A 26,126-nucleotide genomic window follows, 5' to 3' on the forward strand; every position below is an offset into this window, starting at 1 on the left:
AAGTTTCTGAAACATATAATCGAGACCTGCACTGTAATGCTATTAGTTAATTTCTTCATAACTATTAATATTTATTTTGTGATCCTCAACTCGCACGTCACTGGCACGGTACGCAGTAGTGATGTAACGGATATTCGCATTCGCATTCGCAAAGTATGCTAATATTTAGCGAATGTTTTTAATAATCAAAAAGGAAATTATTATATGCATGCATATGAAATAATAATACAATAGATAACACTTAGACTTTTTTATTAAATCATACTTCTACATTCTAAATTAAAGTCTCATTTATGAAAAAAGAACTTCAGAGATCTGATCAAATCTATCTATCAATTCTACATTTCTGTGACTAAATTCATATCGGCTCGGCTATGTTCAATTTAAACATGGCCGACACGAAACGTCAAACTTGTCAAACATTTTTTTTCTCTCTCTCTCTTCTGGCTTTACAAAGATTAGCCTATGTCAAGTTTGTAGTTATTTGTAACAAGTTAGTTAAACTCTGTCAAATATTTTGCGCGCGCTTTTTTTGAAATTTTAAAATATTCTCATTCGCATTCGCGAATGTTGAAGATAAATATTCGCAATCGCATTCGCATTCGCGAATGTGAAAAATCCAAATTCGTTACATCACTAGTACGCAGCCTTTCTAGGAATTGGCATACCAGTTACAAGCATGTGTATCACGGGCTTAATGGAGCAGACCAAGAGTAGCCTTATTTCTTTTTTGCACTGGCAATGCTCTTACGAACTTCGAGCAAGCTTCGAGCATAGACTATGACTTCGAGATGATTTTTTTAACCACATTTTTAACGACTGTCAGAAAAGAACTGTCAAATTTTTAGAATTTTAATGGTGGTGTGGTGATTGAATTGCCGCCTTCGGCTTTTATACAATATTAATAATTAAGAACTTTAGTCACATAATTTACTGAGCGCGCAACTGCTTATTTTTCTCTAGTTTTAGAGAATTTATTAGAATCCGCGTCCCACCAAACTACCACAATGTTTTGGGGTAAGTCACCGGTAACCATATACCACCACGTGTTTCTCTTCTAAAAGACTATTACTTAGAAATAACCATATGAATCACCTATAAAAGCCATATTCTTAAATAGGCTACTTTAAATTATAATTACAACACTAACTGAACTTAGGTGTATTTATGAATTAGGTGCACCATACACATGTTGGCCATCGAATTTAAAATGTCGAGCGTTAGGATGTCACTCTTACAAAATCCTAAAGAAATAATGTACTTATACTAATTATAAGTTATAATGATGCAGATTGAGATAGGTACAGATCAAAAACCAAATCATAAAGGATTTGTTGGTTAATGTGTCTCAGTTTTTTGCTTCACTATGTTATAAGTTATAATAGCTAGATGATACCTGCAACATTTTCCGTATGGATTAAGGTTCTTTTACAAATCCTGTGGGAATTCTTTGATTTTACAGGATAAGAATAGCCTATATGCATTTTTGAATCTCTGTATCAAGTTTTGAATAAATTGGTAAAATGTTTGGGTTATGAAATGATAGCAGATAGGAAGACAGACACACTTTTGCATTTACAGTATTATAATATGGATTTCACTTACAGGATTGATAATGGAACCGAACAAACGGTACACCCAAGTGGTGGAGAAGCCGTTCCACATCTCTCAAGCAGCTATGGACATCTCAACGGGAGACAACGACGCCTGCCAAGTCATGGTGGTGGTGGACGGCAAAAACTTCCTGGTGTGCACACTGCAGAAGAACAAGTGCATCCAAGTGCCCCTTGACCTGTATTTTAAGACTGGAGATGCTATTTCATTTTTGACAAATGGTGAGTCACAACCAACTACTTATTTAACTGTAATTCTGTGTGATTTTCTAAGCTAGTAAATAGTAAGGTTTTTGTTCAATGATTATAAAAACATTCATGGTATTCCTGGTTCAGCCATAGTGAAATCCTTTGTATTGACGTGTATCAATGTCACAAGATACCAGTTAAGTACATAGCTATTATTTTTTGTACTAGGTAAATGCAATGTTCACTTAACGGGCTACCTGGACCCTGAGTTTGAAGAGGAACCCTCAGATGAAGAGGGTGAAGAGGAGGAGGAAGACGAAGAGGAAGAGGCTCCAACACTCGTCCCCACCAAGAACAAGAGAAAACTTGACAATGCTGTAGAAGGAACCGCCAATAAAAAAGCTAAGGTATCATATTTTTATGCACAGTTGTACCAATAGATCTAGCACAAAAGTTTTTTTTTTTAATTGAAAAGCTTCTCTGATTGGCTTAGGTATACTCATTGTAAATCTAAACTAAAAAATAAGATTTACAATTTACCAAGAGATTGTAATCATTTCCAAAATTTAAATCAATCTTTTAACAATAACCTAACAGTGCTAAATGGGCCTTTAAAGGCTTGGTATTCAGCGTATGCGTCTTTTACGTTTCTTCTCTTTTTTATGGCATTTTTAGTGCAATTTCTTGTAGTACTCTAAAGTGTACAATACAATCATTATACATACATTTTATATCCTATCCTCTTTTTGTCTCTATCATTTATAAGGGATTCTAACAGAGATAGCACTATGCTAACGCGAAATTAATTTACTATAGCACTCTTTCTGTTTTTGTAATGTAATGGAGAGAGTGCTATTATACTAATTTTCGCGGATGAGGTACAGTCACTATACATTTGTTTATACCTAGTTTTAACTTTTAACAGCATGACAAAAAAGCAGCCAAGAAGGAAGTTACAGCTGACAGTTCAGATTCTGATGATGATGGCGTGGACCCGCTACAGAAGTTCCTAGATGGAGAAGATATTGACACTGATGAGAATGATGACACTTTCAATGTCAACTCATCAGCTGATGCAGATTCGGATAGGTAAGCGGTGACATTTGACATTTCATCATAATATACACATTACACAAGGAACAATAGGTTTATTTTGTGATAATTTTTTAAACAAGATAGGTAGATAGGTAGTTTCATAGACAATTGAATGGACATGGACAGTCATATTTTCATCAATTTATTATTTACTGTGTCTCTATTGGTCAAAATGTCTTCATACTGCGAAGAATTTAATTCCACCTGATGTTCTTTAAGTAGCAACAAAAATGATGAAAAATCTTTTACCTGAAATGTCAAGAAAATGTTTATTATTTTTATGATAGTGTCTTCCTACACTTCAAGGAAATTTGTAAATAAAAGTACTTCAAATTTTGGTACTGGCAGCAACTGTGGCTTACCCAGGGAGACGCAGGTTTGAATCCTGCCGGTTTCAAAATTCTTGATTTCGGTATTTAAAAATCAATAAAATATTTTAAGATACAGTTTCTTGTGTGATACTAAAAACCTCCCATATGGCTTGGTTTTAAACTGCATTTGTGTTTTAATTACCCTTATTCAAAACCTTTACCAGGTGCACCAACACCACCAATTTTAAACTTCTCTTAATTCAACATTTAATACTATTAAAGCATGCTGCAATAAAAGAAAAAATGATTTTCATTTTGGTTTCAGTGATGAAGAAGAAGAATCAGTTGATGAAGAAGCTGGGGAAGAAGGTGATGAGGACGCGGAAGAGGAGGATGATTCGGATAAAGCAAACACCACCCTGGAAACAAGCACGGAAGAGAAGGCGCCAGAGACCAAGCTCACCAAATCACAAAAGAGACGACTTAAGAAGAAGCAGCAGAAAGAGAGGCAGGAGCAAAAGGAGCCTCAGGTCAATGGGGTAGAGAAGGCCAAGGTATGATACCATTAGTTATTATTATTATTAGAGTAAGACACCACCCTCTGTCCTAGCAAGAAAAAGCAGCTAGTCACAAAGTCACAGAAGAGATGACACAAGAAAAAGCAACAGGCAGGAGCAGAATGAACTTCAGGTCAATGATATAAATAAACATCCACTCTCATGTCGGTTCTTCAATGGATCTCCCAATTTCTGATCTGATCATGTATAAAATAGCATATCTCCATCAGAGATAGGGGTAGGAGTTTAATAACTCAGATCTGGACGTATTTGGATCCCTCGTAACTTTTGTTTTAAGTTAACGCAATTAATTATATTATCACCATTATAAATTCAACAATTGACAATCAAAAAGTGTACAATAGGGTACTGTAGGTACTTTGAAAAATTATTTGACAAACTGCCATGTGTATTGTGGTTGTGTGCCGAAAAGTTAACCTTTAGGGCCGGGGCACATATGGCGGAGCGCAGCGCAGAGCATTTTTCACAGTAAAAATATTATAGACATTGTCCTCATTGAAATAATATCTAAAATCAATCGTGCATCCGTGCGGGTACCCCGCATCTGCGCGCAGTCCCGCGCGTGCTCGCACATTCTCTGGTACAAATTCGCGTAATGTGTCACAGGATTAGAAAACTTCACGGGCATGCTCTGCGCTGCGCTTTGCCATATGTGCGCCGGCCCTAAGTCTACTAAGAGTAAAGGAGTTGAATGTGCAGTTTTATTATGTTTACAATGATGAATTAATTTATTATCAATCAAATTATTGCCCACAGAAAGAGAAACCAGCTGAACAACAAAAGGCTAAAAAGGAAAAAGGTGATGCGAAAAAGGAAAAAGGTGACGCGACAAAGGATACACAGGAGAAAAAAGAAAAGAAGTCCCTAAGTGGTGGAGTATTCATTGAAGACTTGAAAGTAGGGACTGGCCCTGTGGCCAAACCTGGCAAGGTGGTCATGGTAAGTGGATAACAAAAAGTTAACTTGTTCCTTCTTTCTCTCTAGGTTCTTGTGTTCAGGAACACAGGAAAGTGGGAACAAGAAAGCCTAGAAAGTTGTTTGTGGGAATGAGTGTTAATCCATACTAATATTATAAAGAGTAAAAATAAAGTTTGTAAGTTTGTCAGTAGAAGGTAATCTCTGGAACTATTGAAGCGATTTTGAAAATTCTTTCACAAACACAAAGCTACATACTTCCTGAGTAACATAGGCTGTATTTTATTTTAAGCACCCGTGCGAAGTCTGACATACCCCTTCCAGGTTAGCCTGCTTCTATCTTAGACGTCATCACTTACCACCAGGTGAGATTGCAGTCAAGGGCTAACTTGTATTATGAATAAAAAAGAACAAATATAAATACAAAGCCATTATTATTCATTATCAATTTACAAAATGAGTATATGTATGCACATCTGTCCGGCGGCTCCAAATCAGTGTGTCCTTTAGACATATATGCCTCCTCTAATCTCCACTCCCGCCTACTTCTCACAGATCTCATCCACAGCGACTTGCCTTTTACACAAGTTTAAAAAAACTATCAAATGATTCTCTCCTGATTACGAAAATGATAAAAGAGTGGTTTTAGTGTAGTAGTGGTAGTGGTTACTCCAAGTATTTATTGAATATTAGCTGACGCCCGCGACTTCGTCTGCGTGGATTTAGGTTTTTCGAAGTCCCGTGGGAAGTCTTTGATTTTCCAGGATAAAAAGTAGCCTATTATCTCCGTTTCAAATTTCAGCCAAATCTGTCCAGTGGTTTTTGCGTGAAGGAGTAACAAACATACACACACATACACACAAACTTTCGCCTATATAATATTAGTAATTAGTAATTCTACACAGGTATACTACGAGGGCAAGCTGAAACAAAACAACAAGATGTTCGACAACTGCCAGAAGGGCCCCGGGTTCAAGTTCAAGCTGGGCGCCAAGGAGGTGATCTCAGGCTGGGACGTGGGCGTCGCGGGGATGAAAGTCGGCGGCAAGCGGCGGATTCTCTGCCCGCCTGCGATGGCGTGAGTATACTACACTATTTTATCACCTTTACCTGAATGGCGTAATGTTTAACTTCAGATAGATAGATAGATAGAAGTCTTTATTGCACATGTAAAGGAACACATCACAGAAGGAAGAAAACAGAAAAAACAATTGTGTGCAAAAGCGGCCTTATTGCTTAGTGCAATCTCTACCAGGCAACCTTTGCTGAAAGGAGAAGCTAGTGTTGGATAGTACCAAGTCGCAAAGAATTATTCGAAATTACTTATTTCAAACTATCATTACTTAATTCAGATCAAATTATTACACTGATTGTATACCCAATAACATTTATTCATTTGATATATGTTTGAGAATTATTTGGCTAATTTATTAAGTTAACAAATTCAATGTGGTTTTGTTTGTTTACAGTTATGGTGCCAAAGGATCTCCTCCAGTTATCCCACCAAACTCAACCTTAGTATTTGAAGTGGAACTAAAGAATGTTAAATAAACTGACTCTTAATACTATGTGTGCCTTGTGTCAAGGACATTGAAACATTTGGATACAGTTGATTGATAAAATAATTTGTAGGATTGCCATCAGGAAATGCTTATTAAAGCATGTCTATAGAGCTAATGTAGAGTACTTACTAAAGGAGATTTTTTTTCCAAGTTGTTGTATGTAAAACATTCATAATTATTATGTACTCACTTTTGTAAGTGTTCCATGTCAGCTGTGTACTGTTATTTTAAGTTAATGCTAAGTTAGGATTGTAAGTTATATAAGGAAATATTTAGTTGTTCAAGCAGGGACAGAAAACCCAACTAAATGTGTCCTTGTTCAATATATTTTTCTATTCTTTGCCTAGATCACTGTCTATTCTGCACATTTAATAAATTCATTCTAAATAATTCCAGTTAGGTTCAAAACTTGTATGAAATTCAAATTTATTTTTAACAGTTAATTGAAATCACTTGCTAATTTTTATTGTGAAAATATCTTAGAGTTAGATTCAGTTTAAAGATTTCACCAAATTGAATGGTAGAAAATAAAACAATATAGGAATTTAAATACATTTTATTACTTTGGTTTTAAATGTAGCTATGTAATGTTATTTCCAGTAAGTAAATAAATGAATATTCCAGTGACTTTATTTTATTTTATACTAGCTCATGCCCACTACTTTGATTTAGGTTTTTTTTAAAACCTGATTAACTTAGATTTTCCAGGAAAAAATAATACTCCAGGCTATCCATCTCTGCCAAATTTTATCACAATTGTTTCAGCAATTGAGCCATGAAAAGGTAACAGACTTATAACTGACTCTTTTACCTCCTTTATCAAAATTACTAGCTTCAATCTGTGATTGATTTTTGAAAAGGTTAAAAACACTTCCTCGCAAATTGTAATTGTACTAGCGAATGACAGTCTACTGATTTAGGTTCTTAAAAAACCTTGGAGTGACCAGAAAGTGAAATTGGTGGCAGACCATGGATCAGACATGGTTGAAGTGATACAGGTACTTGAGAACCTGTGCAGTTCCAAACAATTACCAGAAAGCCAGCTATATTAGTAAGTTCCTGTCCAAATTAACTTGGTAGTAACAGATGGACATACATTCACATTAATAATACTACATGTGATGGTGTAGATTTATTTTATTGCACTAAAAACTTAACACTTATAATTTTATTGTTGGTGCATGACTAATAACAGGAAATTCAAAGCAACTTCAGATTTGAAGGGCATTCACAAAATCTTAAATGCTTAACATCACAGAACAAACATAAATAAGAGTTAATTTGCTACAATAACTATAAAGGTAGGCAGGATGATGTTAAAACCTTGAACACAAGGAAATAAACATTACTTCCAAGGTTCCCTCAAAAACCATAATAATAACTTTTAGAATTAAAAACTTGATGGTTGATGTTATTCGGATTTGAGTCGTACATCTTGTTTAAGTTCAAGAGAATCTTTCTGAACAGTTTTAGAAGTTAATTCAGTATCCTTTTGCACATCAGTTTTGTTTTCAGCAGGTTTTCTACTAAAGGCGCAGACGCCACCTTCGCATTTAAAAGGAAATTCGGTCTTCTCGTTGCCATCAGCGTCTTTCACGGCCCAGGGGTTCCAGAAGCGTAGTACGTAAGGCTGAATGAATTTGTGCCATAAAAACAATAGCAGTGGAATGATGAAACAAGGCACACACACCATTTTTAATTAATCGACTTCTTATTTCTACGTATATCACACTAATTATTTAATACGTTATAGCTCGTAAAAAGTTTCAACTAATTACAAGCCAAATAAGCTTGAATTTTGCTTTATTAGAAAAAAATAATTCAGCAATTTCGAACTTGCATTAATTTTGTGACTTTTCATGATAGGTCCATTGCACCGACCAGAAAGGATGATAATGACAGTGACAGCTGGCATTCAATGTTGCTAGATTTTTCATGGAGTTTTTTAGTTTTTGATAGAGACTATGCGTAAAAAGGATTTTCTTTTATAAAATATGAAATCAAAGTGCATTTTACTAGAGAATAAAATAAGATAGGGTATATATTTTGGTTTTAATAATATATATAGCCAAAATATTAATTTAGATGATAGATCTTTTGTATAAAGTGCCTAAATGATGTTTCGTATGGTTTCTAGGGAATCTAACCCAAAACCCTACTTACACCTACTGAATGGAGAACGAGTTTTAGATGGCAAGGTAGACTCTGAGCTTGCTGCTACTGCTACGGCCACAAAGAGTATATACTACGGCCCTACGAGACACGGATGGTGAGATCTATAGAGCGCACTCTGACTTTGCTTAGAGTTAAAACGAGACAGATGTATGTCCCTCACATAAATCTGTCTCGATTTATTTCAATCTTAAGTGCGCTCTATAGTAAATTTCACCCTCACAGACTACAGAGTACCTCACCCTAGACCGCTACATGCGAGGTTGGGAGGCGACATATTAATTGTACTAAATTGTCTTGAAAGGTTACACGTGGCACTACCTTCTTTGTAGTAAAGTCTAAGGAACCCTAGTCTAGAAGCTAGAAGTTCGCCTGTCTCGCCTGCGACTGTTAATTGACTTACACCTTGTTTACTTACTTAGGTATAGGTACCTACTTAAAATATTCGAATTTTCAAAAACTGCAATAAAGTTTATCTACCTCGAGGGAAAAATAAATTGTTGGGAAAAAGGTAAAAAAAAAAACTCAAATAACTTTATTATTTTATTGTTTGCCGTAGGTAACAGTAAAATCTTTGTTTTGAAAAACAAGAATCGACTCAATTTCATTTTTCCTCGGAATCCTCCGCAGAACAAATGGTAGATAAGAATAATATTATACGATATCGATTTTCCCCATCTTTTACCGATTAATAATCCAATTACTTATCACATTTTAATTTTGATGACATTTAAATGTATTGGTACATAATGACTAAATAATAAATTTACTTACCTACAATGAAATAATTAAAACTAGATAAAATGAAGAGCTGGCGAACAAAACGGTGTTTTTGCACAATAAAATTACAGGTGAAGCAAAAAACTGAATGAAAACTGTAGAAACTTTTTTTTTTTTAATTTACTTTGGTGTAATTATACCGTTTTGATCGAATTTTGGACTCCATTTCAGCAAAATTTTAGGCCGTTTTGTTTGAAAATGAATTCAGATTTGTATTCAGTAGGCCAAAAACGCCCGGATTAAAGAAAAAAAGTATTTTAGTCCGAAGTGTAACTACAACACCGTTTTATTTGCTAGCTCCTCAAATAAATTATTTTACTTAAGTCCTAAAGGAGCACCATTGTTTTAGTACCTAGTCAATTTAATTAGTATTTGAATCAATACGAACGCAGCGATGAGACGTACATTGTTTAGATGCCGCGTAGAAACCAAAGGGGTAGGTATGGGTTTGATAAAAAATGCCATACCCCTTCCAGGTTAGCCCGCTTCCATCTTAGACTGCATCGTCACTTACCACCACGTGAGATTGCAGTCAAAGGTTAACTTGTGTCTGAATACAAAAAAAAAACTTTCGTCAGGTGGCTCACGATACTTCATGGCTTCTTTAGCATGATTTGTATGCAACTTTTTTGATAAGGGGGAAATCTTTTATACCCGATCTCTTTGGGGAGAAATCGGGTTACGTTGGGTTTCTCCCCACTAAACTCCCCTTGGCGGCCAACCGCAGTACATCTCATGTGCTGCGGATGGCTTGCGGATTCCTGAGTCTCTTAGGCTCAGGAATCTTTAAAAAAATACGGGCCGAATTGAGAACCACCTCCTTTTTGGAAGTTTGTTAAAAAGAACGTGGGTCGGCACCAAACTTATCCACACTATAATATGGTAATCGCTATATACGAAACATAGTGATATCATGTAGGACATTTTTGTTTATAAAAATATATGAAATTACCCTGTTTCTTTAGAGTCTAGCTGGCATAAGGATCAAGCATTTTGGCGCAAGCTGCTGAGTCTAGTCGGAGCGATGCGAAGCATTTTTATAAGTTATATATTTTATAATTACCTAGTTGCACTTAATAACTCCACTACGTAGATACTAGGTAGGTTATGAGCTAAAATAAAACGATGCCAAAAACGAAAGTCATCAATTTAAGAAAATAACCGACCAAGTGCGAATCAGACTCGCGCATCGACGGTTCTGTACTCCGACATTTTTTTTCGACATTTTGCACGATAAATCAAAAATTGTTACGCATAAAAATAAGTGAAAATCTGTTTTAAATTGTACAGATAAAGCCCTTTTATATGATAATGGCCACTTCGTATAGTACCTACCTCCGACTTTGAGGATTGATAATAATTATTTGTTCATGACCACATTTTAATTTATATTATGTAATGTAACCACAGATCCACGGTTTCCAGATTTTTTCCTTTACTTGTGTTATAAGACATACCTAGGTACCTGCCAAATTTTCTTGATTCAAAGTCAATGGGAAGTACCCTATAGGGTTTCTTGGCAGACACGACGGTCGGACAGACGGACAGACACACAACAAACTGATCCTATGAGGGTTTCGCTTTTCCTTTTGAGGTACGGAACCCTAAAAACGTGCTGTCTCCCTTTTGCGCCAATATGTCTCGAACCTATTTTTAAATTATCATCTAATGTACCTACCTACTTCCTACCTAAAATATGTAATATTATTTAACATGCATTAATTAATTAATAGGTATACAAATAACAGGCAAATATGTCTCTTTACTCATATAAATAAGAAAGGCACGATTAAAATTTATGTAACTATAGTACGCGATAGGTAAAGTTGGCAATAGGGGTATGAGGCGGGGGGACGCCCTGTACACCCGCACGTCACCCGCGCTAACCCGCACCAAGTTACCGCGGGGGCTGTGCGGGTGTGCGGGGCGTCCCCACCCCGATTGCCATGTCGACCTTTCGCGTATACTGTACCTACTTCATAAAAATTAACTTTATAAATTATTATTATTACAACCATTTTAGAAATAGATATTTATGTACCTACCCTATTTAATAAAATAAATTCATATATTTAGGATCAACGATAAAATAATCTATGCCTACCTAATTTTAGGTTACATAAAGACATATCTATAAGCCTCTAAAATATATTTCTGAGGCATATAGGTACTTACCAAGATAAATTTATGGCTAACTATAACATTGACTCTTGAATAAAAATCCCTTTATTTCTAATTATTTCATCAATAAGTAATAAAAATATATTTAGGAAAATATGTTAAGGACTAATTATTCCAAGATGAGCTCCCATTTCTATACTATTCTATGACTAAATACAAAATTGACTTTTGAGATCTTGTTCACAGCACATTTCCGCCAAGTCAAAAGACTTACACAAAGAATAACTTACAATATAAACAATTGGCATTTAATAACAAGATTCATAATAACATTTCTGAGTACCCACCTGAATAAATAAGTATGATGTATTGTATATGAATAAATTCTAGTTAAAATATATTTTATCACTATACATAATATTAAAATTCGTACGACATAGACAACAGCTTATATGATAAGACGAGCATCTAGGTAATTTAAAGTGTAATGGCACAGCGTAATATCAACGTTCATAATACAGGGTGTATCCTGCACGCTAGCAAAAAATTAGCGTTATTATTATACTACCTTAACAAAATCCAATGCCAATAACCATTTGCCTTATCTTGTAGTTTAAGTGATTTAATATTTTTCAAACTTGTATTGTATAGCGTGCAAAACCTGATTCAAAGCCCCACCTACGACGCGGCATTGACTTTGAGTGACCTATTTACGGAACGTTCGTTGATCTTTGGCGTCAGTCAGATGCTTTATTTGCGATATATTGTGAACTTTAAAAAAATACAGTTTTTTTTCGTAGCTTTTTTCATGGTATCTTATCAGCAATCGTCACTACTGTCACCTATCTTCGTTTTTGCTAGCGTTCTGGTTACACCCTGTATAGTCAGTTTCAGGTAAACAGAAATCTGTACGATAGTGGGGCGGGCGTATCGCCCTGCTGCGGTAGTTTGACAGCAACACTGTGAGCTAGAGTGTGATCGCAATCACCTCTGACTGGCCGACACTCGCTCACTATTGGCTACAATTCATTGTCGCAAAAAGAATGCCATAAATTCAGCCAATCACATCGATCGAGATTGATGCAGCTTTTCCAGACAGAATCGACCAGCAGGCACTAGTATGTCATACTGCGCGGGAAACGTAAAGTTGAGTGACAAACTTCGCTTTGAAACACTAAGTAGATCGATAAATCCACCACTGAGCCGATTCAAGGTCAATGCTCTTTTTTCGTGACGCCAACGAGAAATAAGAAAGTGCAAGCTTTAATGCCGGCACTGTCATTGCATCGCGTAGTCCGCTTCGACGCTGGCGAGCGCGCCGCGCAGCGACGGTGGCAGTTCGGGCAGGCTGTAGATGGCGTCCGATAGCGGCGGCAGCTTCAGAGCGTTCGCAGACTTCTCGTAGCTGCCATACGATAGGTACAACTGCGACACGCGGTTTATCTCGTCCTCGGTCATGGCCACGGCGCGTAGTTGCTTCCTGAAGTCGGCGTTTATGGACTCTCCACACTTGGGGCAGACCTCGTCCAGCGTGCACGGCTTGGCCAGTCTCTTGGCGGCGTGCTTGCAGCGGATTGGCTTGACGAACTTGTAGCGCTTCATGGTGGTCGCGCGCAGCTCGTCGTCGAACAGCACGACGAGCTTGCCCGCGCTGTCGAAGCCGCCGGTGCGCGCGATGAGCTCGCCGCCGCCCTTCATCAGGGCGCCGAACAGCGTCTCCGAAGGGTTCTCGAAGTCGTAGTACACGCAGCGCGACTCCGAGCTCGCCTTGTTGTTGTTCTCGATGTGTAGACTGTATCTGAGACAGATTTTCTTTGGCTTGTGGGAGAATTTCAGGTACACGTGAATCGGAATATCTATCGAAGCGCAGCCTGACTCTTTGATTTCATACGGCGGTTCTTGAAGCACTGGAAATGATAAAAGTCGTGAGATCAGTTTATTGAGTCGGTGTGAACTATTGTGATCTTGTTTGCACTTCACTTGGTAACGGGCTATCTACTCGTACGTACGTGTGATAACGATAATAATGAGCGTGTGTATGTAATAATTTCACATTTTTGTAATAAGACCTACAACCTTTTAGTGAAATAAAGTTACTTATTTAGTAATCGGTCTGTGCCAACAAGACAATAAATACCTCCAAATATTTCTTGATTCGCAAATAGACGAAGTTGCAAAAGCAACGCTCAAACTCATTGCATGTCAACGGCGTTAATGACGTCACATCATTTGTAGATGGATGTATACCGGAAAGGCATTGTTTTCCTTCCACTTTTAATATATTTATGTATCTTTCAATCAAGAGTGAATAGGCATATTTTTGGGCAAGCGCGCTCCATCATAAGCTGCATCATCACTTGCCAGCAGGTCTGATTGCAGCCAAGCGCTAATCTAAGAATAAAAAAGGTATCCTTTCTCGAAAAGTTCTAGCTGAACTCCGTACTATCTGTGGAGATCTGTATTCTGTTTGGTTGGTAACTCACCTCTCTTAGGATAGACGAATGCGCTGGGTGGGTGCAGGTCGAAGACGACTTTGTGGACGAAGGCGCTGATGTCGCCGCGCGCGCCGCGCACCCACACGCGCCAGTCCAGCGACAGCGCGCGCCCCGACGCCGACTGGCGCGGCTCGCACGCGTGCCCCACCTCCAGCCATATGCGGATACACATCTGCAAAGAGGTGTCGTCAATGTCAGCTTCAAGACTAGGTCACGAAGGAGCGAATCGTTTCGCGCGTGTACGCGGACACGCTGTGTCCAGAAGAATCGTGCGATGCGCAAGCATTGATACCGCTCCATTTCCCTAGATACTGAACTCGCTCTGAAATTCTCGTGTAAGCTGGATGCAAACAAAGAGTCTCTAGTATATTGTCTCGCGCGAGCAACGCATTTACGCGCGAGTCGAGTCTAACGCACTACACGCAATTTACGCGCGTATTCCCGCAATGCTTGTAGACCTTACGATGTATTGGCGTCCAGTGGGTAACTCGCTAACACGCATATTCGCTGCTAGTTCGCTCCTTCTGGTCCAAGGTCTAACGGCTCCATCACAGTCAAACTGTATATTAAGCTGGCAAACAAAACGGTGTAAATTACATTTTTGTTTCCAACGACATTTTTGAAACACTGAATACAAATCTAAACTCATTTTCATGCAAACCGGCCTATGCCTTAATTGCACTAATATTGAGTCCAAATTTCGTAATTTCGATCAAAGCGGTATTATCATAGTAAAACCAAGTAAAGCTTATAAAAAAATTATTCAGTATTTTGCTCCTCTCGTAAAATTTTATTTCGTGGAGTTACACCGTTTTGTTCGCCAGCTCTTCTATTAAAATATAGATAAATATAGCCAAGATATTATAAAATCAAAAACCAAACTTTGAAAATCCCAAAATGGTAATTCACGCGCACAAAAGTTTAAAGAATTTAATTATGATTTTAAAAGACCTAAGTATTTAAAGAATTGTTTACCCTACTGGGCATAGTCCATTCGACGTCCTTATTTATTTGATTTAATATGCATTTAATGGCGTCTAGTGGACGCCTGTTTTTTAATTTCTTTGACATTTTTGGTGACAATCATTTTAATCAGATCCGAAATTAAGACAAACCTATTTGTGCAAGAATCATTTTAAATCAGTCCATGCGCATAGTCTTTAGAAGTTTAGAGAGCGTCACAAACATTGATCACAAAGGAACAACATACTTCTAGACTATTGAGCACATTTAATGGAAAATACATACCTACATATCTTGAAGAATTTTGCAACGCGGAACCCTGAATTAAATCAAGGCCTTTTTCGCGCCTTTGTTTGACAAGCGCGTTTCTGTTCTGTAATCCGTAGGATTTTTTTAATCCTTTAATTCGTACCAAAAAAAAAGTAGCAACAAGAAGAAAGAAGAAAAAGTGAACGGGGAAGCACTAATATTTAGTGTTTTTTATAGTAAATAAGAAAGATTACAAGGAACCAAAAGCTTAATTTGCTATAATCCGCTAAACCAACGCAATCTGTATGGTACGCAGCACCACACAATATGTCTAATTGCAAAAACTTTGCAATTAGGCATTGTAAGGTCTACATCTCCTGAGGATGCTCCGGTGTCGGGGAGAAACGCGCGTCGAGTGGTGTTGGAATTTGTGTGGTGCTGCGCACCATACAGATTTCGTTGGTTTGGCGGATTATAGCAAGTTAAGCTTTTGGTTCCTTGTATATCATGGACTTCCGCAAAATAACGCCTGCTTCTATAATACATAAGAGAGATTACTCAATGGGTATATGTATTGAAGGTAGTAAAACAGTGTGGCTAACTCTGTTGAACACAATCTCACTAAATCAACAGCTCGTAATCTAATTCTTTCCTTTTCCGCGGGAAGTATTATGAGCAATATATTTAGACAGGTCATTTTAGTCTAAAGAGTATAAAACAGCGACACTAGGTACCTATATAAATCATGGTTAAAGCCTATAAACAGGTAAGTAAATAGTTAGTACTAACGTTATGGGATAGCCTTGATAAAAGAGGAAAACTGTTGGAAACCCAAAGGAAACTGGCAGTCACCGCACGTTTTAAACTGGCTGAATTAATTCAGCAATGCCAAACAGCCATGAGTGATATATTATATTATACGTATACCAGATACCTACTGAAATGGCTGTTTGAATTTGTCTTCGTTCGCAAGTGTACAAATTGCTGAATACACAATATCGCAATCACACTGACTACCTATCAAGTTACAAGCTGCTGTGTCGATGAATTTTGAGTAATTATACTTACTCGTAATTCACAGGTAGGCTATATTGCTCAACGTTCAACAATATAAGCGTTATTTTAATAGGTACCTACTTGTTTACCTAAACCAATATTATAACTTATGATAAAATATTAATTTTTGGAGATAATGGGATCAGAGAGAGCTGTTTTGTGATTTCAGTTTTATAAAACTTATTGGTGATTACGAGCGAATGCGGTTAGATAGAGTGAATAAGATTGGTTACCCGGATTGTTCTATTAAACACGTCTCCGCTTCACTTCGCTTCAGTGGAAACACACCCTTTAACTCAATACAACTCGGCCACAGTAGAGTAGAGACATAAAATACTACCATAATAATTATCCTTACTCTATGACTCGGGTGCTTAAACTCAACAATAAACTAAATTGAGGAGCTGGCGAACAAAACGGTTTAATTAAACTTCTGATAAAATACTTTTTGTTTAATGACGTTTTGGCCCACTTGTACAAATCTGAACTCCTTTCCAAGCAAAACCGTACTATCTGTGTTTATCCAAAATTAACGATATTATATCTAATTCGTGAATTCGATCAAAATGGTACAATTGCAGTAAAGTTTCAACAGCCAATATTCTACGTTTTTTTCTCCTGTAAAATATTGTTACATGCAATTCCGTTTTGTTCGCCACTCGCCAGCACCTCAATTAATATTCAGTAGCAAACAATAGGTACGTACCTACTATTTAACGACAGTGGTAACTAGGTACAATAGTGATAATGAATACTAGTCAAATTAGTAACTTTTTATCAAACGCCAAAACGCTCGCAGAGAGGGAGCTTATTATGAAACTAGCTGATGCCCGCAGCTTCGCCCGCGTGGATTGGTCAGATCCCCTGCAGCATCAGGATTGAGGAGTTGGAATCCAAATTTTTTATGAAACAATGTCGCAAAGTTCCTCTATCGATTAAAAAAGAAATGACGCAAATCGGTTCAGAAATCTCGGAGATTTTGGTGTACATAGGTAGAAAAACACAACTCCCTTTTTGAAAGTCGGTTAAAAAAGTAGCCTATTTTACACCCTGGTCAATCCTCTACTTGTATGTGAAAATCCCGTTAAAATCGGTTCAGCCGTTCCAAAGATTAGCCTTTTCAAACAGACAGACAGACAGACAGACAGAGAGACAGACAGACAAATTTTAAAAACGTGTGATTCAGTTATGGTATCGTTCAAATAACCATATGAACTTAATATGTGGTAGTTATTTCAAAATTACAGACAGACACTCCAATTTTATTTATTAGTATAGATTCACAGAATATGTGACGTCAATAAACATTTGACATAGATAATTTTTAAACCGACTTCAAAAAAGGAGGAAGCTTTCAATGGGGATGATGCCTATGCCAAAAATAAATTATTTCCTTGTAGTTATTAAATAGAGGGTGTTCCAAAATTCGTAAAACCCGTATTCACTGCTAGTTTTAAGTTTGCTAACCATTTTAAATTATCGATTTAACTAAAAAAGTCCGTCAAATTACGTCAAATGTGTATGACGCGACGTCACATCTGTGTATTTCATACAAGCTCCCATTACTAAGCGAGCGTTTTGACGTTTGATAAAAAGTAGCTGATTTGACTAGTAGTCATCATCCCTATTCGATTGTATGTTTTTTTGACGTGACAACGTCTTATAATTCGATAGAGCCGGCTGCACGCACGAAAAAACATGACTCATGCGGCGTTACCTCGCTCTGAGGCGTTCCATGTAAGGCTTGAAGTGCAAGCGAGAGCGCGGAACGAGCGACAAAGAAGCACAATCGGCCTTTGTTGTCACGTTCAACTATCGTCAGTAAACCGACTTTACAGACAACCAATTTTTTTTTTTTTAGTTAAATCGATTATTTAAAATGGTTAGCAAACTTAAAACTAAGGACGGACGTGGATTTGACGTATTTAGGATTGGAAGATTTCTAAGAAATAATTTATTTTTGATGTCCAATTCTCACCGACTTCCTCCTATATATATATATCTATTATCTAGCAAAATGCAAAGAATATCACTGTATTGTCCATGGACGTAGGCAATAGTAATTCTTCTCATACCGTACTGCCTCACTCAATATACCTAGTTATTTTAATCCACGCTTGGCCCAGTAAATAAATACCTACTTGAGTTAGATGCAGCGTTATGGGTATCTACAACGAACTCAATGAACCTACGCTTTTACAATCAAGCAGGGTAGACACAATTTAAATAATCATTTTGATAACTCATGCTTCTTCTGGTTAGGTTACAGACGTACGGTCAACAATCGAAAAACAATCGATTATTTTCGATTGTTCAATTGTTACTTAACACGCGGGTCTGGGATGAATGAATCGAAAATAAAAATTGCGCAATTGCGCAATGTTCCAGACACCGTACGCTCCGCATTCTTAGACTCGTGGAAATGAATCGAAAAATCGAACAATTGTACGATCGCTCGTCGATTTTGATTCGATGGTTTTTGTGAAAACGAATAAATCGACAATCGAATGTTCGTTCGATTCATTCGATCGTCTTTTTTGCAATTGCCCATCGTTAGCTTCGTAGTAGCTTTTTAGTTTTTTGATATTTACTAGAGACATAAATACCTTACCCAATGCAGGAACTGTCATAAATGAATCGATAAAAAGTTTTATATTGCAAATGCAGTGCTAATGGCTAACTCGCGTATGATTTGTTCATTATAATAATCTTATCTTAATATTCATAACAGTTCTCTTGAACGCAGAGTGCTACGATAAGTGATATTTTATAAGTACAAATATTTATTACCCATTCAATTTAAATTCAATCATAAACTGGTTCATAAAAAAATGTATAATATTTTTTATAAATCCATTTTTTGCTTGCAGAGGAAATAGACAAAAGTTGACCAACTTATAGTATAGGATCCCGCTATACAACGACCTTCACCGAGCTGGTTAATGGATGAAACATATTTTATATTCAATTTAACATGTCAATAAATATATTACATATGGGTTACCTAAAAAAATTCAGTCCAGGATATGACTAATTAATAATTAAAAAAAAAAAAATACATTTCACCGGTCATACCAATCGAAGGTATGAAGCCCATAGAATATGCAAACGTTAGGTTGACTATTTTTTTTCCGTCACAACTCTCGGATAGGCCTGTACCTATAAACAGGTAAATCGACGGAAAAGTAGACGTCATGGTAGATCGCCAAACACTCAGCTCGTCAAAACTATATAATATTTAAATGATAGACATAAAATTTGATTTGGCCGGATTTTAAAACACCTATTTTTACTACAAACTTATTATATCTAAATATTATTCAAATGGTTTCCATAGAAGGAATTCCGTAGAATATAAAATAGTGGAGTAAACGAAGCATTTTCGTCGGAAGTCCTCAGAAACAGCTCCGATTTTGATGATTTTTTTTTTTAAATTCTTGATTTTTATACATTATTTAAAATCAGAAACGTTTTGAAGCGGGGAAATAATTTTTAGTATTTTTTTAACCATATGTGCGATATTTATATACGAAGTCCAGAAAAACGCTACCTTCTCTTTGAGAAGTTGTAGAGGAGGTCAAATGCTACAAATATCCTCTAAACACTTATGGGCAAAAACCGCCCGTTTTTGAGTTATTGATCGTTTTCAGAAAAATACGTATTTATTTATTTAAAATTCATTAAAAAAAAAGTAAGGCATATTGCCGACTTTTTATTTAATTTATAAGTACTAGACATCTCAATTAATAATTGTGAATACTAAAATAAAAATAATCTTTGTAGGTTCCCCGGTTAGGGATCCAAGACTGTACCAGTTTCATAATTTCTATTGGGCTACTTTGCCAAAAATGCTATTTTTTTTAAAAGTTACAGAAATTTTTGGCCTGCAAATTATATGCAAAGCTTCTACACATTCTCAGCTATCTAATGATGTACAAAACTTAAAAATAAGTTGAAAACTAGCTAAAAAAATGATAAAATAATAGCACAAGGGAGAAATTTCTTAGCGCTTAAATTTTAAACAAATCGTTCCTATCGATCAATTGAGCTATCCCGTGGCCGATTTTATAATCAGACTTGACCAGATCACATATTCACAGTAAACTGTTACCTCTTTCTAAGTAGAGACTACCTCTAAACAAAGAAAAAACGATTTGTTTAAAATTTAAGCGTTAAGAAATTTCGTCCTTGTGCTATTATTTTATCGTTTTTTTAGCTAATTTTCAACTTATTTTAAAGTTTTGTACATCATTAGATAGCTGAGAATGTGTAGAAGCTTTGCAAATAATTTGCAGGCCAAAAATTTCTGTAACTTAAAAAAAAAAATAGCATTTTTGGCAAAGTAGCCCGAAAGAAATTATGAAACTGGTACAGTCTTGGATCCCTAACCGGGGAACATACAAAGATTATTTTTATTTTAGTATTCACAATTATTAATTGATATGTCTAGTACTTATAAATTAAATAAAAAGTCGGCAATATGCCTTAATTTTTTTTTAATGAATTTTAAAAGAAATAAATACGTATTTTTCTGAAAACGATCAATAACTCAAAAACGGGCGGTTTTTGCCCATAAGTGTTTAGAGGTTATTTGTAGCATTTGACCTCCTCTACAACTTCTCAAAGAGAAGGTAGCGTTTTTCTGGACTTCGTATATAAATATCGCACATATGGATAAAAAAATACTAAAAATTATTTCCCCGCTTCAAAACGTTTCTGATTTTAAATAATGTATAAAAATCAAGAATTTAAAAAAAAAATCATCAAAATCGGAGCTGTTTCTGAGGACTTCCTAAGATTGGCTATTTTACGGCTTTATTTACTCCACTAAAAGTTCGATGCCTGAGGCCGCTAACCCAGGATCGGTTGCATGGGGTCTTTGGAGCCCAGAGTCAGAGAAAACTGCTATTTCTTTCCACAGTTAACTTACAGATCTTGTTTCTAATGCAAAGTACCTACTTGGGGCTTGCTTGGTGGCTGGCTTTTCCTGCATGGTTTGTAGTGGGAGGGTGGGTTGTGCATATCGCATGCTGCCTGTTATACCATACAGATTTGCCTTTTTCAGCGGATTATAACAAATTAAGCTTTTGATTCCCAGTATATCATGAGACATGGACTTCCGCAACGTAACGCCTGCTTCTATACCTACAGAAATTTTATTATTAGCTTTTACCACAGGTTATTACATATTATCTTACTATTTATGTGTTTATTAAAATAAGCGCGATTTATCTAGGGTTAAATATTTGGTGGTAGACAAAAACCTAACCAAGCGCCTGCGCCCAGTGAATGGTGCCAAAGTTAGCTATGCCTTGTTACGTCACGACTCAGCCGGCCTTGGCCGTGAATGAAGACTGGCCACAGATTCATTTCAGTCAGTAGGTAATCGCTATATTTTATTCATTGAAAGTTTGTTGTCAACAGGATAAGTACCTGCTAGCATACACTTAGGTACCGTTTATTCCGTTTACGGCACAGAACTCCTAAGAAGTCTTTTTCCTAAAGCTGTGGTTTACGGCCTATCCACCTTAAAACAGCCATCCTAGGGTGTATACACGTATACATAAACACACAAATAAATTTGTATACCTACGAAAGAAAAGCTAAACTAGAACTTTAGACTAAGCTAAACTACTTAGGAGTTTCCAAGTGGGTGGTTCCCTAGGGTAACTGTTTTGATTCCTCTGGTTTTAGAGTGAACCACTTTGCATTTAATAATATCACAGGTAGGGTTAGTATGGATAAGGATGGATATTGCCTACGACCATATTCCTACGATATGCCTACGACCAGTAAGTACAACTTAATTCTCGTGTGCTTGATTTCGGCTCGACGTACCATCGACCTTTATGTGCTTACTAAATGCTTGTACCTAATTATAATAAGTATCTTCACTATTACTTACACAAATAAACAATCGAGGGTTCCGTACTCTGGTATTTTTCCGACATTTTGCACGATAAATCAAAAACTATTATGCTTAAAAATAAATAAAAATCTGTTTTAGAATGTACAAGGAAAGCCCTTTCATAATATGATACCCCACTCAGTATAATTATCTTACTTTAAAAATTAAAACACATTTTAATTTTTTTTTTTTGGTGATCTAACCACAAATTCACGCTTTTCAGATTTATTCCTTTACTTGTGTTATAAGCCAAATTTCATGATTCTAGGTCAACGGGAAGTACCACACGACGGACGGACGGACAGACAGACAACAAAGTGATCCTATAAGGGTTCCGTTTTTCCTTTGAGGTACGGAACCCTAAAAAAGGCGAAGTCGCAGGCATTATCGAGCTAGTAAATATAATGTAGAGTCGTTATGATATTATTATCATTGTGATAAGATTTAAATAGCTACGTACACGTAGGTAAGTACAATGATATCTTGTTATTGATATTTTGTAGTTCAGTGGTTCAAGAATAATCGCGCATGTTTAAACTTTAAATACTACCTACCTAGGTACCTAAATTGTATGTTCTTGCCCGGTTTTATTAAAGTTTAAGCCAATAAGTTAGGCGGATTTAAGGCTCGAGGCAATAATATAAGGCGGACTTAGGGTTCGAGGCAAGAATATAAGGCAGACTTAAGGCTCGAGGCAATAATATAAGGCAGACTTAAGGCTCGAGAACCATATCTCCCAGTCAAGCTTAGGAAGGTGTAGCAAAACAAGGAACCTTTATAGTTTCGTCGAGACTATCTGTCTGTCTGTTCGTGCGTATCTTGCAACTTCCAGCAATTTTATTCAGAAACTACTTATTAAATAATAATAAAATTGTTTTAAACTTGTTAGCGCTACATAGACGCACACCTTGAATGTATGCAGATTTGGAAAAAAAAGTTTTTTTGAATGGGCAACAGGTATTTCTACCGGATACGGCAAAGCCAAAAGGGACGAAAGTCAAATGATTTTAGCAGTCTATGTATGTATGTATGTTTGTGTTCCACCCTAGCGCCTAAACCACTGAACCGATTTTGATAAATGAGGTGTCAATTGAGTCGATGACACGACGGATAGACGGACAGACGGACAGACATACAGACAGACAACAAAGTGATCCTATAAGGGTTCCGTTTTTCCTTTTGAGGTACGGAACCCTAAAAATGACCTAACGGATGTTACATCAAAAAGTAGGGCTTTTTTTTTGCTATTGTATCGAGTGTCAAATGAAAGAGGAGAAAATTCTGATTTCATGAATATAAATGTGCTACAACATTAAAATAATATACCAAGCGACAGAAAAACGCTTATAGTATAATAATATTATAACGCTTATATACTATAATAATAATATTTAATATTATTATAAATAATAATATTAAACGCTTATAGTATAATATTATTTCAGCGTTTATTAAGAAGATCGTAGTCGGGTTTTAGACTTTATCAACATCGCTTTATAAAATCAAAGGTAAGTATCTCAAACAGTTTTTCGCAAAGACTACCGTTAACGAGATCACTCACGCAAAACGAAACAGACAGACCCAAAGTGGTAGCTTTGCGTGAGTTGAATATAATTTAGCTCCTAAGACCTAAGCCATTGATGTAGGGGGAATCTACCTAACTAAGTATGTTGAAAAAACCAGGCAACGAGTCAGACTGAGGGTTCCGTACTGGGGTATTTTTTCCGACATTTTGCACGATAAATCAAAAACTTTTATGGAGAAAAATAAAAAAATTCTGTTTTGGAATATACAGGTAAAGCCCTTTCATATGATATCCCACTTGGTATAGTTATCTTACTTTGAAAATTAAAAAAAAATGTGTTCAAGTTCAAGAACACATTATATTTTTTTTGTGATGTAACCACAAATTCATGGTTTTCGGATTTTTTCCTTTACTTATGCTATAATACCTACCTACCTGCCAAATTTCACGACTCTAGGTCAAAGGGTACCTTATAGGTTTTCTTGACAGACACGACAGATGGACAGACAGACAACAAAGTGGTCCTATAAGCCCCCCCCCCCCCCCCCCCCCCCCCGATTATATCACAGAGTCATTTTATTGAAATAAAGTAAAGGTATAACGCATTCAAACTAAGAATGGAAAACCGTATTCGTCAAAACATAATATTTTCAATGGATTTTGTCTTATAAAACCCATTGTGTCCTACAAAACCCATGGAAAATATATGTAGGTAATAGGTATTGAATCAAAATATATTAATTCAAAGTCACAATATAGTGTGTCCCTGTCTTAGTTTGGAGTTTAGACGCGTTTTATCGTTAAGATAAGAACTTGGCATATAATATATTATACTTACCTAGTAGGTATGTTACAAATTGTATTATTTTATATATCAGGTCATTTACTGAGTTGTTATGATGTCATAGTAAATGGTGTGTTAAATTTTTGACTAATCTATATCCTTATAGCTAATTTAAACATATTGCCTACTTAATAATATTGAATTATTATACTTCTAATGTACTAAAAACCGTGGCGTGAAGAGTATACAGGCATGGAAATACTCACTCACCATGTAATAGTTCAATGCTCATTTTCATTATAACTTGCGTCTCATGTGCTGGCCACATTACTGGCCAACAACGCGATATTCAACGGCGTTTTCCGTTAAATGTAGATGTAACCACGATCAAAGTACAACGACATTCACAATGCCGTTTGGCGTTAGACAATTTGACACCCAATTCAATTGGCATTAGACGTTAACCGTTCAAGTTTGACCACTCAGTTTAACGCCTCGATTATCGCGATAATTATGGCATTATTGGGCATCAGTAAGTCTCTACCTATTGAATGCCTATCCTAACTTCTAATCCTTTGCACGCCACTGCCCAAAAATTACTTATTTGCTTCTCGGAACTTCTGAATTACTTGTTGCTAGATCATTTGTCTGTAGATACTAATGTACCTACTACCTATTAAAATCGTGATGTTGAAAAATAATAAATATCCTACGTTTACAAAATATGTAAACCTACTGTATGCTAATAAATAATTCCGGTATTTATCTTCAAAAACCAGTTACATTTTAAACGCGGCCGCGGGCGCTGACACCCGCTTCACCAAACAAAGTTATGTACAACTATTCGATATAAATATAAATAATCGGAAATTTCTGATTCGCCGACTAATTATATCATAGGAAGAGACATTAACACGCGTTACAACTTACAAGATACTTAATTGTATATATTGACGTTGATTGATAACGATAAGGAAATCAGAAATATGTCAATGCGTACCCACTAAAGAACGGGGACGTCGAAGTTTCCAAAGAAGCACATTCTCGGCGGTTTTAGTCACGGTCGTCAGTCTCGGCACGCGAGGCGGAGGCGCCCGCGTGACGGTATGTTGTGAGACTCACCGGCTTCTCATGTTGGTACGGGGGACCTTCAGTCATTTTCTAAGATGTGATAAAAGCGCCGTTCCTTGTGCGGTGACGGCTGACATCTGTAACAGACCGTCGAGGTCATTACGAGTAAACATCGGCAACTCGGCAATCGGCATATTAAACGCGATTGCGTGCAGGACTCACTTGTGCTTCGTTGATGGCAGGATTGGCAAGCTAAGATGCATTAGGCAGCTTGTTTTCGGCGGCAAGTCAAGCGCGCAGCATGACTGACAAGGCGTCGGTAAAGCGCGTTTATCACTCGGTAACTGAGAGCCGAGCAGTGTTGCCAGTGGCAGATAGTCAATTGTAACACGAGACATCTCAAAATGTAACATTTTCACGAGAAAAGTAACATTTCCTTATTTTTCGTGGAAAATAAAAGTAATAAGGTACACAGGTTAATATGGCACTTTATTATACAAAAATTTAAACAGTTTTCTAAGCTTAAATAGAATCGTAATAATATTTATTGTTGATTGAATAAATTGACTGCTGATCCTGAAAAAGAAAAACAAATCAATATGTAAAATAATAATATACCAACGGATCTAAAAATGTCTTTGAATAGCTATAACTTATTTTGTTAGGTAATCAATTTATATAAGTGTAAATTAAAAATTTATATCACCCCAACAAGTGAAGGTTACATTAACTAGAAAAG

The 26,126-nt window shown here is 36.5% G+C and overlaps 3 protein-coding genes across 5 annotated transcripts; 1 reads left to right on the forward strand and 2 right to left on the reverse strand.

Annotated features, from left to right (window-relative positions):
• The first annotated feature begins 825 nt into the window (after positions 1-825).
• LOC123874183 (46 kDa FK506-binding nuclear protein) lies at positions 826-7,578 on the forward strand. The gene is made up of 8 exons (XM_045919424.1): positions 826-1,017; positions 1,608-1,835; positions 2,031-2,209; positions 2,728-2,891; positions 3,534-3,762; positions 4,543-4,725; positions 5,607-5,779; positions 6,171-7,578. Exons 1-8 carry the CDS (start codon positions 1,008-1,010, stop codon positions 6,250-6,252), a joined length of 1,248 nt encoding a protein of 415 aa, XP_045775380.1. The 5' UTR covers positions 826-1,007; the 3' UTR covers positions 6,253-7,578.
• On the reverse strand, positions 2,477-8,129 carry LOC123874192 (UPF0729 protein AAEL015238-like). Its single transcript, XM_045919437.1, has 3 exons — positions 7,638-8,129; positions 4,486-4,491; positions 2,477-2,488 (listed from the first exon to the last, which is right to left on the reverse strand). Exon 1 carries the CDS (start codon positions 7,954-7,956, stop codon positions 7,675-7,677), a length of 282 nt encoding a protein of 93 aa, XP_045775393.1. The 5' UTR covers positions 7,957-8,129; the 3' UTR covers positions 2,477-2,488; positions 4,486-4,491; positions 7,638-7,674.
• A 3,294-nt stretch (positions 8,130-11,423) lies between these two features.
• Positions 11,424-25,743, reverse strand: LOC123874187 (protein ENL-like). 3 transcript variants are annotated; one of them, XM_045919430.1, is made up of 4 exons: positions 25,610-25,743; positions 25,439-25,524; positions 13,820-14,003; positions 11,424-13,243 (listed from the first exon to the last, which is right to left on the reverse strand). In XM_045919430.1, the coding sequence occupies exons 2-4, from the start codon at positions 25,472-25,474 to the stop codon at positions 12,615-12,617; spliced, it is 849 nt and encodes a 282-aa protein (XP_045775386.1). In that variant the 5' UTR covers positions 25,475-25,524; positions 25,610-25,743; the 3' UTR covers positions 11,424-12,614. The 3 variants fall into 3 exon arrangements, with proteins under 3 accessions (XP_045775386.1, XP_045775387.1, XP_045775388.1); XM_045919431.1 differs by lacking the exon at positions 25,610-25,743 and having other exon boundaries at positions 25,317-25,449; XM_045919432.1 differs by lacking the exons at positions 25,439-25,524; positions 25,610-25,743 and adding an exon at positions 25,321-25,424.
• Positions 25,744-26,126: the final 383 nt, after the last annotated feature.

The sequence above is a fragment of the Maniola jurtina genome, chromosome 18 (genome assembly GCF_905333055.1).
Source record: "Maniola jurtina chromosome 18, ilManJurt1.1, whole genome shotgun sequence".
NCBI classification, from domain to species: Eukaryota; Metazoa; Arthropoda; class Insecta; order Lepidoptera; family Nymphalidae; genus Maniola; species Maniola jurtina.